The 18,995-nt window shown below is 41.2% G+C and overlaps 2 protein-coding genes across 2 annotated transcripts; both read right to left on the bottom strand.

Moving 5' to 3' along the window:
- Positions 1-461: 461 nt before the first annotated feature.
- LOC137291322 (multiple epidermal growth factor-like domains protein 10) lies at positions 462-10,524 on the bottom strand. Its single transcript, XM_067822628.1, has 8 exons — positions 10,500-10,524; positions 10,178-10,218; positions 9,750-9,786; positions 8,704-9,612; positions 5,539-5,618; positions 3,026-3,065; positions 1,606-2,532; positions 462-1,273 (listed from the first exon to the last, which is right to left on the bottom strand). The coding sequence occupies exons 2-8, from the start codon at positions 10,211-10,213 to the stop codon at positions 1,197-1,199; spliced, it is 2,106 nt and encodes a 701-aa protein (XP_067678729.1). The 5' UTR covers positions 10,214-10,218; positions 10,500-10,524; the 3' UTR covers positions 462-1,196.
- A 3,939-nt stretch (positions 10,525-14,463) lies between these two features.
- LOC137291323 (uncharacterized) lies at positions 14,464-16,796 on the bottom strand. Its single transcript, XM_067822629.1, has 4 exons — positions 16,790-16,796; positions 16,180-16,263; positions 15,223-15,319; positions 14,464-15,031 (listed from the first exon to the last, which is right to left on the bottom strand). Exons 1-4 carry the CDS (start codon positions 16,794-16,796, stop codon positions 14,464-14,466), a joined length of 756 nt encoding a protein of 251 aa, XP_067678730.1.
- Positions 16,797-18,995: the final 2,199 nt, after the last annotated feature.

Raw genomic sequence — 18,995 nt, forward strand, 5'->3', positions numbered from 1 at the left:
CAACACATTTGTAACAGCGATTTTTCATTCCTACACAATTTTTTTTTTGTATTCCTGTGTCACTGACCAAAGACGTGGGTGAGAACTGACTATTAACACCACGTCGATGTCGTATGATACCACTTACATTACAGACCACGCTTTAGGCGGATAACGAGGTCGGGTCGTCAACCTCGATGATTTGACACATGGATATCGTTGTATCCCAGTTGCAAATATCGACGCCCAAGGTGTCAGTCACATGGTTGTCTGATCCAGAATGCCGCCTATTGACAGAACGGCGTGATCTATCCAAGACATTACATTGCGGCGTGAAACTTACAAACACACAACACCCAAGCAGAGAGGTATGTTGTTACGTCTTAAGCTTGCTGAACACTGTGTGTTAATAATACAAATGTCAGTTACTAACTCACATTACCATAGTGATCAGCTTGAATTGAGAAATAAACACTTATACACTCATAGGTACATATATTTTATTCCACATCGTTGTAATGATAACAGACTTGCAACAGTCTACACGTACATCTAGCCAGGCGAGCTGGACCCGTCCCTACCCGTATGTGCCTGCCTCGCTCGTGGTTCTCGAGAACAGTGTCACCTTGTACACATCGTATTCAGTATCTCAATTAAACTTGTGCTATTCAGTTGTTTGTTGTTGGTCCCACGTCACAGTGTTACACTCGTAACATGAAATTCCATATCCGTTTAAACTACTACATAGTTTAATTAACGTAAGTAAATGCATTTTAGCGCCGCTCTTCATAATGTTCCATTAATATTACCACGGGGCAAAACAAAAATGGACTTGACGTGTGTAGAAACCCGAGAATACGGCCCGATGACCATCAGGCGGCCAAATCGGCCAATAATAATTAACTTGAATACTTTGAAAATAAATTTAACGTTGAAGAGAGTTCAATAGATTGAAAGATACAAACAAACAAGAGTAAAACAAGCGATGTCCTCCTTTGTTAAGCCACTATCAGTTCTCTTGGATTTCCGTTTACAAGAACCAGGAAGCTCGCTGTGTCCTTTACGAAGCGCTGCATTTCAGAGGTGAACGCATTCTGTCCACAGCGGTCTTGGTTCCACCTTGTTCCCCAGTGAGAGAGGTAATTGTTGTGGCTTCCAGCTACCCCGAGTTTCATACCTGAGGATTGTCTTGAGAGGTACACAGGTACTAATATGTGTCAGGTTGTGATAATACGAGCTACAGACACAAGGAACAATGCCGTCTGGATGCCCGTCTGTGTGTGCACTCCCACGTCTGAAACAACAACCCAAAATCTCAGTTACCAGTATCAGTTACCAGTGTCGATGTTAATATCAATAGTTCGGCCATTTATATGTCAAGCATATAAAAACCACCAACTGAATATAGCCTTATTTATCTCAGATTTCACTTCACTTTATAGCACATGTGAACAGCAGTGGCATCAAATGACATTCGCATACCGGTCTTGTCAATGTGATGAAGTAAGCGTAAAAGTTGTTAATGCACAGTATATGTTACATTGTGGGACATGCAGATCACATGGTCCTTAATACAATGGATGATAATATGTCGTTTATCATGACTGATGAAAATATGAGAAGTACCTGTAGCTCGGCCTACAGGAGCGTGGCCAACTTCAGGAGTAGTGGTCTCATGGCACTGGTCACCGGTATAGTCTTGTTTACAAACTGTACATGTATTTTCCAGTTGGCTGCACATTAAACAGTTGTACGGACAGGTCTCGTTGCAATATTCTCCACGAAAGCCACCCATACAGCCTTTGTCACATCGGCCTGACATGTCACAGTGTGTTTGATTACAGTTTAGGCTACATTCAAGCTGACATGCTTCTCCATAAAATCCGGACTGACACTGCTGGCATGTTTTGTCAAACTGGTGACATACCTCACACCTCTCCCTGCATGTGTCTTGACAGTGTGCCGCGGTCCACCCAGGCTTACACCCACCCTCGCACACCAATGCCTGCTTGTCTATGTTATAGGAATCAGGCTCCCTACAGTGTCTTGTGTGGAGATAGGAACATTTTGAGCCAGTATAACCCCTTTTGCATCCAAGTGTACATTTGCCAGTTAACCATTGGCACGTAGAGTTCAAACAACCTTCTGAGCAGTGATCTTTACACTTCAAACCGTGAAATCCATCAATGCAGCCTCTCAAACATCCACCGTCCTCTTTGTAGCAGAGTTCCTCTTTGCAGTTGGTTGGACATCTATGCTGGCATCGAGGACCCCACCTTCCTTCCACGCAATCCTCCAAACAGTTTCCAGTCATCATGTCACAGTTGATTTGTCCGTTGCTATTCTTCCGGCAGTTATCAGAGCAGAGCTGGGTACAGTCACCTGAGTGTCTTCCAGGAACACACTGATAACAACGTCCTGTTATCTTCTCACATCCACCATGCCAGCAATGCTCACTGCATTTGTCATTACAGTCTCGTCCATACCAGCCGTAGAAACATTTTCGACACTTTGTTCCGTCACAGAAGGAACATCTCTTGTTGCAGGAACCGTCTGTAATACATTTAAACATACACATATGATTTTAAGTAAGTGTGTACCTTTTCCCCAATCGTTCTGTTTTCGGGACACGTCAATTATTGTGTTAACAGACGGCACGTACCGTACAGGTAAAAAAAACTATTTGCACATATAACTCTACTACGAACCCATACCCCGGTGGGTGAGTAAATCTAAGATAGAGCGACAGTAATTATAATACGCAGACTGTAGTTGTTGATCACAGTACTGCAAACATACATTATAGAGTCGCACTCTTACGTGTTGTGCCCCTCGCTGTACAACTGAAGAGCTGCAGATGTAACCTTAACGTTAAACCGACTCTCTCCCCTGTTACAGTATTTGTCACGACTACAAAAGTAGTACAGCAAAACACTTGAGAACATTTGAAATGCAAGTATGTGGAAGGAGTATGTCTTGCATGTTATCATAAGGTACAACTTGTACTAGCAGCAGTGGTATGACAAGATATTGCAATTATACTTACTTTCATGTTCCAAAGCAAATCCAAACACAAAACTGAAACACTGGAATAAAAAAACACATAAATATGCATTAATATGTAAATAAAGGAGTCATATCAGAGTTCAAACAGTTGCATATGATATGATATATCACAACTATACTCGGTAAACATATTCTAACCTGAATCACGGAGACAAAATCAGAGGGAGCTTTTGTTGATGTATTGATTGTAGCGAAATGTGAAAACAATGATTGTAAATAGATCCAGTTTTCTAACCATTGCGACAGCAAAGCACCACTGCTCCACCATGACGACTGTGTGAAACGAATCACAATATCTGCTCACTAGAGATATGAGTTGCAATCTGCTGGCTAAAGTCTCTACTGTGTCCTACCTTAAAATCATGTATAAAAATAGATCATACGTTGACTAAATTGATCGCACGGTTGTAAGTAGGTGCCGCACAAACACCTTTGCTTGCTTGTTCTGAGGTCAGGTTCAACTCAGTATCTAACTGATGTAAACATTGGAAACGTTCCAACAACTGAGTCATGAGTGGTGACCCTCGTAATGCCACGGCAGTATTATGTGACTCTGAACCGGTGTTTGCTTTCATGTCATGTTCTGGGGTTTGTTTTATTTCTTTAAAAAATAAGAAAAAGCCATCGGGCTATGACAGGAATGGCGTTCCACATTACGACAACTGACTATTGCCGAGCTTTTGTACCCGATATACTTTTCTTAACAGTTATGTCGTCTTCAAAACATTAACTTTGTAGAAAGTTTGTGTAGCGGGTTTTACCTTTCATTTATGTGGCCATGTGAGCGTTGGTATTTCCGTCTCAGCTTTGTACCAATTCAACAGTCTGTGACGACTTTCATATACATCATTCACATATACATTAAATTCCCATTAACTCTCATATACATTAAATTACCATTAACTCTCATATACATTAAATTACCACTAACTCTCATATACATTAAATTACCACTAACTCTGATGTTTTGATTCTCTATATTGGTCTCCATGTTCATATTTCACACCATAAACATCAGTGTCTGTGTATGTGATTAAATGCAGTTTTGACCACTAAACAATGACAGGCAGTTGTAAAGTGGAAGCTTGGCAAGGATATGTGTTGCATCTCGCACCTGCTTGGTCTTACACTTCTGTGTCATCATGCTCTAATGATCACATACTTTAAAAGCTGTACATATACACTACAATGCATATATTCGTTGTCATGGTTGCGACTGTCGAGAGTATGTGTCATGAAAGCATGTACACTTTGTTAATCACATGAAGCAATGACATCTGTCCTGACCAAATAACATCAATGCTATTATATTAAGTACTGTCATGCTTGGAAGAGGCTGTAGTAGTTCACTCAAAGATATGCCAAATGAGCCTTGGATCTAATAGGAAAGATATCTATGAGCAGTGTTGTTCAACATGAAGTCTGCAGCGATCTTTAACTCCTAAAGCCAGCTCATATGACAGATACAGCAGACACTGAATGCACTAGTCCATCATGCTCGTCTAGTGAAACATACGTGTAACTATAAATTTGTGATTTCAGTGTAATGCTTGATGTCTTGAATATGAAAGAAGTCATATCCAAATCGCGGACACGTAGATTGTAGATAGCCTTTTGGTTACTAAATCGAAGATAGAACTTTTAATTTGGTGTACGTTACCCTTCATCACCCTGTCCGTCACGCCAGCGTTTTCAGCTTACTCCATAAAGCCTTAAAGATATCTAAAGAAAATTAGTTTGGTTAACACAGATTGGTTGTGTGTAAGCTGGAAAATACAAATTAGAGAAACAAACTCAGATGAAATGAAAGACGAAGAAATATACTGAAACGAAACATTTTTATTAGCACACAGAATACATCGTAGGCACAAAGAATACATCATAGGTAAATACACAAATACAGCAGTAGGAGGTTCCAGACCAAACAAAAGTTATAAATGTCATACACATATATCCACGCTAGTAAACGTATTCTCAGCGCTAACAGATTACTATCCCGGATAACCCCAGCTACCTGTTTAGGCGCTACAAGGATATTCCACCGGGTACCCACTTTGTTCTGGGTGAATAGAGACAATTTTGAACAAACTCACGTACCTAAAGTGAGACCACATGTATCACATGTGCTTCGGTGTGTTGCTAGACTGAAGTCCTTGACACTCTCATGATCAGGAGTCAAGCTGCCAAACACATCCAAGTAAGTTGCTTGTTGTTTCTTAACTTTATATGACCTGGGCTTTGTGCACAGGTCCACACACCACTATACAGTTACTTCTCTGGCAGCTGTATTGTGCAAGACGAGTACATGGATGGCATCTTCTTTCATGCATACCCTTACGTTTGGGGAACTTCTTCACCTGAAGCAGGACAAGCCGTAGCCCAGAAACGCTGTGTTAAGCAATAAAGAAAGACAGAGTTGCTCTCCAACAGGATTCTCCCAGTCCACATCGACATTGATGGTAACCTCTAAGTTGGTGATTGAACGTTCTTCTACACACCGGGCCATCTGATGAGAGCTACGGAACACATTGCCAGTAATACCAGGATACAGGCCTCGTTGTGTGACACTGTATCTGAAACAGGGCAACAGGAACTTGTGCAATCCCGGTATGTAAAGTCAAGACAATGTGTAAAAACTATCGCAATATGTAAAAACATTTTTAAAACTTGATATGTAAAACAATAACAATTATAATATGTAAAATCAAGTTTTAGGTTTGAATATAAGGGGTAGCAATCGAAATCCAGTTTTTCACAAATTTAGCAAAAAGTGATTTTCTTTACAAACTGTATATTGCCCTTTTTACAAAATATTACCTTGTTGATAAGTATGTGCATAAAGCATAGTCAATAAAGATACCATCTACTTAAATAGAGATATTGTAATTGATCTTATAGTCTACTTTCGAAAGTTTTAAAGGATGTTTTTTATATTCCTCAAACTCTATTGCCGTAAATGGCACCTCGGTTTGTATTCTTTATGTCTAATTCAAGTAGGTTTTCCTTTTGGGTTTGACTCCTTCAAACTGTCCATCCCGTTGTTGACAACCTCTGATTACCGAATTGGGTTTTAAAGAAAAGCATTGTTCATGGAGGTTCGAAATAATTACAGTTAATATGTGGCACTGAGATGGTAGTTCTGACGATTGGACTTCAGACCCAGCGACTGATCTAGAAGAGAGCGCCAACAGTTATGAATTGACTATGTATATGAAACAACGATGGGCGGTTTAAGGGAATATTAGGATGGTGGCCAAATCTTAACCCGCCATAGCTTCAGCTGCGGCTGGAAAACAGTTTCAAATAAGCTAACTGAGAATATGACAGTCAAATGTGTTCTTTCATTAAATGACGTACGAACATGGAAAATAATATGGATGTTCTGCTTTTTGCCTCTTTCTCTCAGGAAATTCGCGACCCGTGAAGGTTCCGGGGTAGAATAGGCCTTCAGCAACCCATGCTTGCTATTAAAGGCGACTCAGCTTGTCGTTAGAGGCGACTAACGGGTGGTCAGGCTAGCTGACTTGGTTGACACATGTCATCGGTTCCCAAGTCTTCTCTGGACCTCTTTCTCTCTCACTGCCACGTTCTTCTGGACAACTTTCTCACTGTCCCTCCGCACTGGGCTACTTCCTCCCTCACCGTTCTATTGTTCTGGGCTGCGTTCTCTCCCACTGTACCTTTGTTCTAGACCACTTACTCTCTCACTGTTCCTGTGCTCTGAGCTGCTTTCTCTCTCACTGCCCCTCTGTTCTAGGATACTTTCTCCTCTACTGTCCCTCCGCCCTGGGCTACATTCTCTCTCACTGCCCCTCTGCTCTAGGGTACTTTCACCCCTACTGTCCCTCTGCCCTGGGCTACGTTCTCTCTCACTGCCCCTCTGCTCTAGGATACTTTCTCCCCAACTGTCCCCCTGCCCTGGGCTACTTTCTCTCTCACTGCCCCTCTGCTCTAGGATACTTTCTCCCGTACTGTCCATCTGCCCTGGGCTACTTTCTCTCTCACTGCCACTCTGTTCTAGGATACTTTCTCCTCTACTGTCCCTCTGCCCTGGGCTACATTCTCTCTCACTGTCCCTCTTCACTAGGGTACTTTCTCCCCTACTGTCCCTCTGCCCTGGGCTACTTTCTCTCTCACTGCCCCTCTGCTCTAGGGTACTTTCACCCCTACTGTCCCTCTGCCCTGGGCTACGTTCTCTCTCACTGCCCCTCTGCTCTAGGATACTTTCTCCCCAACTGTCCCCCTGCCCTGGGCTACTTTCTCTCTCACTGCCATTCTGCTCTAGGATACTTTCTCCCGTACTGTCCCTCTGCCCTGGGCTACTTTCTCTCTCACTGCCATTCTGCTCTAGGATACTTTCTCCTCTACTGTCCCCCTGCCCTGGGCTACTTTCTCTCCCACTGCCCCTCTGCTCTAGGATACTTTCTCCCGTACTGTCCCTCTGCCCTGGGCTACTTTCTCTCTCACTGCCCCTCTGCTCTAGGATACTTTCTTCCCTACTGTCCCTCTACCCTGGGCTACGTTCTCTCTCACTGCCCCTCTGCACTTGGTTTCTTTCTCTCTCATTGTTCCTTTGTTCCGGACCACTTTCTCGCTTACTGACCCTTTTACATCACGGTGTCACACTGCCGACTAGAACTGGTTGCCCATTCTACATGTTCTACTCTTAAATTGATCAGTTGGATTCAGACTCATGTAATGTTCCCCATCATTTCCTGAAACGTCGCCGTTATACCACTGAATCCTGTCTCTGGTAGAATCTCTTTGGGGAGAACATGTGTCACTGTTCCAATTACATCAAAGATTCTGACCTCAATCATAACATTCTTGATACAACCCTGAGAACCAGAAGATCACCATATGTACCGTGAGTGACAAGGTTACACATCCTTTCAGTAATTGCCCAGCTATTGAAGACGTTAATGGTACTACGTCGCTGGAAACAAATATCTCTGATTTACAAATGTTAAATCCATATTCCAGGTTTAGGTATAATGAGCATGCATGGTGCATCACAGCGATTCAGGTAAGTCCATTCCAGTCATGTCTTATTTCCTTCAATCACATCACAGCTAATACAAACAATTATTTCAAATGTTGTAGTGAGGAATGTGTTATTTTCACGTATGAGCACTATCAAGAGCATGTTACTCTTCATGAATATTTAATGTATTACTTAGTAATACCGAAAAAGGCATGTTTAGTAAAGGCATGACACAGTATATTCTCATTAAACTGGACGCAGGTTAGGGACAGTTGCAGATGATGTTACTCTCAAAAGACGACTGATTATGCTATGTATCAGTGGGTGAGTTTGGTTTTACGCCGCTATTAGCAATATTCCAGCGATATCACGGCGGGGGACACCAGAAAATGGGCCTCACACATTGTACCCATGTGGGTAATCGAACCCGGTTTTTCAGCGTGACGAACGAACGCCTTAACCACTAGGCTACCCCACCGTCCCCGTTAATCTGGACGAAATTACACAGGTAATACATGTTATGAATCTACCATACACTCCGCATTCATCAACACTATTAATGCATATATGTCTTTTTCTGTTAAAAATAGTACCGTTGATCACATTTATGTCGGCGCTTTTCACCAAGGTTTATTATCACTTCATGTTTCAGCATATAAATGAAGCAATATTACCTGTGACGTCCAAAGTCTTGTATCTGTCTACCTCGGTACACGCAGTGCCCGTATATCCCACCTTACACTTTGTACAAGTCATGGTATGCTGACTACATGTCAAACAGTTGTATGGGCAGGTGTCATTACAATACATGCCGCGGAATCCTGGTACACAGCCTTTGTCACATCGACCTGACATGTCACAGTTTAACTCATGGCATGTGATGCCACACTCAAGTTGGCATTTGTCGCCATAATATCCGTAAATGCACGACTCGCATGTCTTTGAATACTGGTGACATTTAAGACACCCGGTGCCACATGTTTCGTTACATGTTTCCGAAGTGTAACCATCTTCACACCCATCAGCACACGTCATGGTATGGTGTTCGGCATAGTAAGCCTGGTTGAGGCAGTGTCTGATCATTGGATACAAACAGGCCGAACCAAGGTAACCGATCTTACATCCAAGTGTACATTTGCCAGTTAACCAATGACACGTAGAGTTCAAACAACCTTCCGAGCATTGATCTCTACACATAAAACCTTTGAATCCACCAATGCAGCCTCTCAAACATCCTCCGTCCTCTTTGTAGCAGAGTTCTTCTATGCAGTTTGTTGGACATCTGTCCTGGCATAGAGGACCCCATCTTCCTTCCACGCAATCCTCCAAACAGTTTCCAGTCATCATGTCACAGTTGACTTGTCCGTTGCTATTCTTCCTGCAGTTAACAGAGCAGAGTTGGGTACAGTCACCTGAGTGTCTTCCAGGAACACACTGATGACAACGCCCTGTTATCCTCTCACATCCACCATGCCAACAATACTCACTGCATTTGTCATTACAGTCTCGTCCATACCAGCCGTAGAGACATTCTCGACACTTTGTTCCGTCACAGAAGGAACATCTCTTGTTGCAGGATCCGCCTGTAATAGCACATACACAGAAAACACTTATTTTTAATGAAACAATGTATAGATGTTCATTGTTCAACACCGTTAATGAAGGCTTCAGAATGATAGTGAATACAGCATATGTCAATAATAGATGATGTTATACTCACTTGCTTGTGAAATTGTTCCCAATATCAGTACGGTGACCTGAAAAAAATCACGTAAATGATTGTTCAGTCTAAAACATGCAGCCATGATATGGTTAGTATCCGAGTGAAACATGGCGACAGTTAGGCCAACAATTACGCACGTTTTCCATCTAACCTTCAACACCCCAGTGGAGATCCGGGTTACAGCTAGTCTTCAAGAACTGTTCACCAGTCATACTCCCTGATATATGTCATCGCATTCTCTTTTCCTTAATCCTTGCTCTTAAAGTGAGATCGCATTGTCGGATCTGTATGTATTATTCGCTGTCAGCCATCACACTGCTGATTTATTTATTAGTGCGGCGTTAAACAACAAACAAAAGCAACGTATATCTATATCTTTAGATAAAATACAAATGGCAACAACAACGGAATAATGTTTTGCTCACCAGAAGGAGTAGGTGCACCCAGTATGACCGCATCATGACATCTGAACAAGAAACAAAGAGTATGGAATACAAATTATGTCAAAATATCACCCGTTCAATATACACGTGTATGTACAGTGGAAGCTACAGTGAAAACCGGCTCTCATTCGGGCTGATAGTCCACATGGTGCTCACACCTCTCAAGAAGTAGAAAATACCGGCTCCACAGAAGCGAAACCAGTGTTTAATGATGACGACGATTACAATTGTACTGATACAGTAAATACCGTGCTAAATGTGTTTGAAATACAGCTAATTGTCCATTAGTATACTGTAAACGTACACACAAGATGTCGTCTATCGTTCGTCGGCCATTACTAGCTGTTTAATGTAGGTAGATGTGATCATGTTTAAAATTAGATCAGATCACTCAGCAGTGGTGTCGGTAGGTGTGCATACCTACAGCCGTGCCTCGGCAGTCCTTGGGGCCGCTAATGTTCCTTTTCTGCACCGTGTCGTGATTGTTATTGTGTGCTTTTGTATCCCGGGCCTGTATGAGCAGTGTTCCACAGTTCTCGTTCAAGACGAATCTTACCTATCTGTGCATGTTCCTGATCTGTATCGTTGTCAGGCACGACGTATGTTTCTGTTGTTTGCAGTATATTTACAACACATGGGCGTACCGATCTACCAGGGCTGATAACCTATAACAATAAGGTACAATCGTATGTTATCTTGCGGGGAATGAGTGACTTTAGTTTCACGCCGCACTCAGCAATATTCCAGCTATATATCTGCAGTCTGTAAATCATCGAGTCTGGACCAGATAACCTAGTAATCAAGAGACCAAGCACAACTGGGATACAATGACATGTGTCAACCAAGTCAAAGAGGCTAAACACCCGATCTCGTTAGTCGCCTCTTATGACAAGCATGGGTTGCTTAAGATCAATATCCTAACCCGGACCTTGACGGGTAAGCAATGGTCCAGACGTACTGATTGTTGGACAATGTTGACTAATAGGCGTTTAATGCCCCCATCTCTAGTATGGACATATTATGGCCCACTGGGAAGCTCATAGTACCTGCTTTACCATAGGTCATTATGTGGTGGTCCATTTTTAGAAAAGTTCATGTCACGTGACCGCCAAGGCTAAAACATATGTAATTATGACGTTTGATTTAGATATATAAAACATTCATTTTTGGTTAAATTTTCATCACCATTCTCAGCTGTTTTTATTTGATTAAATAACAAAATGATAATGGTACAGATAAATATCCGAAAATCATGTTTTGTGGAAAACGGGTCTTTTAGAAATCTACAAAACAGTTCCATCAGGAAACATTCACCTTGTGTGACAGCTTGAAATATTCATGTCCATCCCAAGGTAATTGACATTATATAAAGTAATACGTTAACACTAGGGTAAAGAATTCAAATATTGGACTAAAATACACATATGCCTTTGTGACGCTTAAAATTACAGTCCATGTTGCAAAGTCCCTCGAGGTTTTCCATACAGCATTGTTAGTGTTTATCTGCTGATTCAGACACTTTTGTATCTCCGTGACAAGTGCACACTTATGTGTACCTTTGCGTTATTTGAAGGTGAAAAGACCAGGATGATGTTTTTCAGGAGCAGAGAACAATGATGTAGTATCTCCTAAGAGTCGTATGTCATCACCCATTTCAAGTACACAAGTACCAGATCGTCATTCTCTTTCCTCCAGCCAAGGCCAAGGGACATCCAAAACTTGTTCGGAAAGATATAATCCATACTGTGCTTTGCCAAAATGCACGTCGTACATATTGTGTAAACCTATATCCGCATGGAGGTACATGCAAGTTACATCATTTAAAAGCTCCCAGAGTGTTCAGTTTACCTGGACTGTCTTGATGTTTTCTTTTAGGTTTGTATAACTGTACCGTGGTGATTGTAACTGCAGACAGCGCACATTCTGATCTTGATCCTGCCATTGAAATATTAAAATCGCTGTCCAGTGTTTTCAGTTTGATCTCACCTTGAATCGACTAAAAGCAAATTCCATATCTTATGTGTATAAAAACGTTACAGCTCTACTTCGTGGAAGGGCCATGGGCTTCTTCTTCCTTGTAACCACTCGTCTCACTATTGCTGAATAACCCACATAGCATCAACTTTCTTTCTGGATGTCCTTTAAGATGGTCCAGCTCATGAAGTACTGCTTAGTCACAAAGACATCTAACCAGGGACCTGTTTTGTATGCCAGCTTGCATGGATTTCCATGGTGGTAGACATCGACCACTAATTACTGAGTCTTTCTTCTGTTTGTCTCTCGTTATGGACTCACTGTGGTTGTACCTGTTAAACATCTGCAACAACGCTTACTTCGCTGAAGCAGGACATCACCTGAGTCTGCTAAGTTGTGAAATGGAAAAGGTGTTTCCTAACAACACTTGGAGTACTGCATATAAACTGTCTGTCTGGATGTACCTGAAGATATTTCATTATGCTTTGGTACTTCACTCACTAGTTAGTATCCAAGGTCACTCTATGCAGATTTAAAATGTTTCAATTATTTCTCTCCTGAATGTCATTGAACTTTTATTTTGCAGCTATTGTGCATAGCCCAATGGTTCAAGTGTTTGCTCATCACCCCGAAAAGCTCAGTTCGATCACCTAAATGGATACAATGTGTGAAACCCATTTCTGGTGTCCCCCGCCGTGATATTGCTGGAATATTGCTAAAAGTGGCGAAAAGTAAACTTATACATTTTATGTCAATTGCCTGAGACCGGGGGTAGGTACGTGGCGCCTAGTTCTGTGGCCAGAGCATATGCCGCAAATATTAGCAACGCTGTTCACTTAGATTGGGATTGGGATGACATATAACTTTGTTCGACATATGCTTTTCCTCATAGCTGTGAATGGGTATCCGGTAGGATGAGGTGGTAATGGGGGATGTAAACGTTCTTGCGCCCCATAAGGCATGTATACTTCATAGGAAGTTCTGGTGTTGACGAAAGAATTGATCTGTGGGGTGATGATAATGTAGTCTGCATCAGCGATTCAGCGTGTGACATATGTCCAGTGTTTGTATTTGTTGTTAACAGATAAGACAGAACAGATGAAGCAAAGAGGGCTGGGATGATTCTGGCACACGCTAGTTATGTATAATGTGTGTTTTCTTAAAACATTCAGTCTTTCATCCGGTCGCCTGTTAAAATGAGTGAGTTGAAATTGAACGTCAACAACTCAGCCATAATGTGACTTCCCGTATGAGAGACAACAAATCATTATCCGTGTGGTTTCGTTACAGGCCCATCACTTAGTCTAGTAAACTTATGCCTCTTTTGGAGGATATATTTATGCATGTCCATTAGGCCATTCTGAAACTAACGTGCCATTAAGAAAAGTAAAGGTAACATGATACAATATGATGTTAGACTATAACGACGTACACCAGAGTGAGATAGAGAGATAGGGAGTAGGGGAGACAGTGGTGGGTCTGTGCAGATCGCAGTTTAAGTAAGATATACCCGACCTCACGTACTGCAGATTGAGTGGGTGGGGATCTCGTATCTCGTTAACTTGTGCGTTCATGAAACCGTAAATGAACGTGGCTCTGAAGAACACATAAGGAACTGTAGGTTCTTAAACTTTAATGAAACACACTAAGACTTGTACATGGTAGCTACCATAGGATACTCATTAGAACAGCATATATTTTATATATATGTTTGATTAGGACACAATGGAAATGTATTTTAAGCTGAAAGGGTATCTGCATGAACAGAGCTGGGGTTTTTTCTCATTCAACACATCATCTTGTTCATAAAATACTCTAAGTGTTTCATGAAAATATACAGTGATGAGCAAAACATGTCAGTCATCCATTAAATATCGAACTTATTCAACTTTTCCTCACAGGTATAATTTGTTTATTAGTAAAGAGCCACTCGAAATAACATGTTTCCTGTCATGTTCATATGCACGAGCCTCGTGAAGATCCCTGTTAGAACTGATCTCCGGGTATGTTTCACTCATTCGACTGACGGGTTCGGGTGATCAAACACACTTGACACATGTCTTGGTTACATGAATTATATTTATCTCTGGATTGTATAATCCAGACAAGATTATTTACAGCTTGCCGTCATAAAACTTGAATGCTGCCAAGTGTGGCGTTAAACAACAAAATTAAGAAAGCCTATGCACAATAAGTCTCACGCTGACAAATGAAGACATTTATACAGTGACGACAGATAGTTGCATACACTGTTCTAATGTCCTCAATGAGGAACTGTATTCATCAAAGTGTTCTCATATGTCTGATTGTTCAGTTTCAACATTAAACACAGGGGAGATGTAAAGAAATTTGCTCGGAACAAGCCTTGTGTTCCTTTGTGTCTGAATTCCAGTGGCTCCCTGTGGTTCCTCTGACAATGTATCCTCTTCATCTGGTTGCGGAACAATGTCATGCCGAAGACCTTCAATGAATCTGGGTGTAGACCCTGTCTTTGACAAACATTCGTACACTTCATCAAAGTCCGCCTTCGTACCTAACCAATATGATGACTGTGTATATCCTTTAAAGTCTGGTGGCACCACTGAAATGGTAATGTCCACAGCGGCTTGTGTGTTCATTTTGCTTCTTGTAGTATTGTACAGGGTTGAACCCTTAATGGTGCCCTTAAACGGTCTGAAGTTTATACTGCCCATACTTCTGCTGATACGCCGATAGTGACAGGCGGTGTCAGTGCTCATGACTTCAGCATAGCTGCTTTCTTGACGGGATGGAGGTCTTGTAGGAGCTGGTACCTCTTCCACTTCGAACAGTGTGTCTAATCCCCTTTTCTTCTTTTTGCCAGCGGAAGAAAAGATTCCATTTCTGTTCGAACAACAATGATCATGACTAGCATTAGATTTCGTTAAGTGTATTCGTGCACAAACATATACACATACATACATGTAAACACATATTCAGAACATTACACAAGTAATCCATGGGCGGGAGCGTGGCTACATTTAGAATGTAAACTGAATCTTCATACAGTGGTATTGCACATTCGTTCAACCTACCTGTGCATGATAACTGCAGCTACAGCAAGTAGAAGGAACACTCCGGTAGACCCCCAAAACACGGCGAGTATCTCTGCTGTGCAAGAATGCGTGGGTTCTGAAACATACCAAAACTGAATCAGTGAACAGTCTCCCGAAACAACAACTAAATACACATTCGTCTATCTCGGGACCGCCATCTTGGGCAACCTGTGCGTAAATTCTTAGATGAACAAGCGGAGCGGCAGAGCTTCCATCGCCCTCGTCAGTATGACGAAGACGTTTGGCATTGTCAGCAAATTGTTGTGCGACAGAGGGGCTTGGATTCCTGACAAGCATCGACCTTACAGTCCACCCACAGAAAACGTCATTTACAGGAGTGATATGGCCAGTACAAATACCATGGAGACTGCTGTGCACCCAGGTGTTCACTTCCGTCAAACTGAGATTGGCTCCCAAGCTCGACGGCTTTAAATATTATATCACACCTTCCCATTTTGTAAAGCCGATTATATCATAGTGTTATGAGCACCTGTTTGTGATGGATAAATATTAGGCTCTTGAACATTAAAAACAAATCTTCACAAAATCCCATCCCCACCTGTACCCCCGGAACATCAAATGTTTGTTCCCTTTTCTTCACAGGTTATATTAGTGCAAGGGACCTGACAACTGCCATTGTCAGGGCATGTGTGAACCTACGCGTCTTAACACTGACACTACACTAACGTTTGGTACCGTGATATCCATATTCACAAAAGCTCACGGCGCAACTTCTACCTATTGTTATAACAATTATGTTACAGTTGTGGGCTGGGGTAGCCTAGTGGTTGAACTATTCGCCCGTGCCTTCTTTGGTACGGTTTGGTTCTCCGCGGTAAATTGTGTGAACCCACTTCTTGGTGTTTGAATATTGCTTAAAGCGGCGTAAAACCACACTCACTCACACTGTTTAAGTGACTTTCTTAACGTTCATACCTGCGACATGTTGAGGGATATCTGTTATAGTTTGGGCAGATGACCGTGTTTGAATCCGACTACTCCCGCTGTCATTCATGGCTCCTTAAACAGAAACAACGTTATGTAAATTGTCGAGATAGTTGAGAACACATAAAAGTTATTCATAAGTGCCAACAATAGTTTTTGATGTGACTGGGGTATAACTTCGGTACCTTCCACTTGAAACAAAGCGACTAGTAGCGAATGCTCACATATATCTCGTGGAAGAACACATACACAGAATCCAAACCTAGCCTCTGTTAAAGTGACTACAAAACATACACAATAGCTCGCACGTTGGCATAACAACAACATTCTTATTGGTACATACTATAACGCACGTCCTACCTTCTCCGCGTTTGCCTTATCTAGTGTTTCCATTACCTCATGCTTTGAAAGGAAACTATTTTCCACAGTACATAATCCATAAATGATATATGACCGCATATCATATTCTGTTTCGAAAGATTTTGTCTAGCATTCGCTTTAGATATACTAGACTTTCTATATTTCAATTGAAAGTCATGTGTATTAGGATTATAATGTAAATTATTTGTGTGTATGTAGCTACTTGTTTACTATAACATACCATCCATATTTAAATCTATAACCATACATACATTCATACACACGCAAGCACGCAAGCACGCACGCACGCACACACACACACACACACACACACACACATACATACATACATACATACATACATACATACATACATACATACATACATACATACATACATACATACATACATACATACATACATACCTGCATACACTCACTTTCAAGTTAGCAAACCAAAGTTATGAAAATACACCTATGCGTTTCCTAAACTGGGAGAGAACAGTTTCTCATGTTTGTTGAAATAGTCGTCAGAGTGTCTGTCTTGCATCGGTGACTATGTATAGTTATTTATTTACTTTCAAATTCACCACGCTGACAAACACAGTTAATGAATCCCGAACAATCATGGGGCCACCACTGTTGATTGATTCTGAAACCTGTAGTCGCCAGCGGTGACACCGTGATGTAAGGAAATATCGATGCGCCAGGGGCCTGACAGTAAGACAGCTAGATTATCACATACGTGCTCTTCGAAAGAAGTAGGGGAACCTGAACTTTCAATTCCGTTGACAAACGTTTCAAGTACAGACTTCTTAAGAACGCACCACCAATTTCCTCTATTACCACCCCTAAACACAACGCACGATATACAAGTGCACAACGCATTAGTCCCATACACGTGCATGAGATCCCATTCTTGATTTTGACGATGTTCAATAACGTCGAGAAATCACTTAGAACATTAATTTTGACACTCATCTTGCATCACACATTTGTTAGTGTTTGTTTCTAGTCGTTTGTTTTAAAATGAAAAATCGTACACATGCAAATTACATGCCATACACCAATCATCTTTCAAAAGCGACTACATTTCAAATAGCTATGGTTGTAGGAAGTGCAAACGGTGATGCACTCTCAAAACATTCAGTACTATCATATCAACATTTTTTTGGCTCTGATAAATCTCTCAAATACTTTTTAATCGTAAATAAAAAAACTAAAGTTCCCCGACTTGTTTTGAAAGGTATATAAATTTAAAACTAATCATTAAATGTGTTTGTTTGAGTGGCATTCTAGAATGTGCTAGTATAAAGATGACATACCTTTACGGATGACCAACTGCATGGAGACGGGGCAGCCCCCGCGACATCAACCCCATCAACAATGATTAAAATAAAATAAAATAAAGAAGCTGTTCATCCATAAAGTTGTGTCATCTCTAATTAAGTGTAAAACTATAACTATAACTATATAACTATAACTATAGATGACAATACAATATGACAACAGCCTAATATTGCCAACAAATGAAGGTACATCATCTTACATGGGTTCAGGAGTACTTACAATACATTTGCTTCCTGCATGCACCCTAGTTAGCGTTACACCATCCCTTCAGCTGTTAGCAATTTTAACAATCTAGCAATGTTTAAAGTAACATATATACTGCGATTACAAATAGCAGTATGTTTGAATTTACTGTAATTGTGTTGGGACGTACGCATCCCATCAAGAAGATAATAAGTTTACAGCACTTGAACCCCCTTCGAACATACAGCCACTAACAATGTCAGTTGTTGATTTGAACTACCAATCATACAGCATTTCTCTATTTACACCACTTCAATCACAATATATCTAACAACTCCATTTTTTTTAAAAATGAAATGATTAAATGATAATTGACACTAAACGGATCCTTCAATGTTTTCTTGACCGTGATGGCCGTGAGAATCTGGCCAAAACGACATCGTCGCATAATGACCTCCTCAAATCTGAACTCACAACCGAAGTACGTATAACCAATATAGGATTTTATTGCACGCAATTTATCAATGCCTGCTGGAGTGCCCCACTTCTTTAGCATTAGATCACGGATATACGATATAATAACAGGTTTGTAATAGGAGTATGGGGTAAGATGTGCTGTCAAGGATTTGTTGAGTGCTGCCTAATCAACAAAATCGGCATTTTGTGTTATCGGGAATACCAGCATGACTGGGACGATGTCGTGTTTACCTGTAGCATGTTCAATCATTTCGATTAAATGTGGATGTTTACTGGATAGGCCTTCAATAGCCTGAGGGCACGAAAGAGAGCCCGAAAAGATGATATATTGTTTATAGGGTATCTTTTAATATACTTTAAAGCTATTAATATGGCGTTTGTTCTGGCTGAAAAAATATATATTTAGCTTTGATCTGGTAATCGAGACGATGTTGTTC

Source organism: Haliotis asinina, chromosome 7 (assembly GCF_037392515.1).
Source record: "Haliotis asinina isolate JCU_RB_2024 chromosome 7, JCU_Hal_asi_v2, whole genome shotgun sequence".
In the NCBI taxonomy this organism is placed as follows: domain Eukaryota; kingdom Metazoa; phylum Mollusca; class Gastropoda; order Lepetellida; family Haliotidae; genus Haliotis; species Haliotis asinina.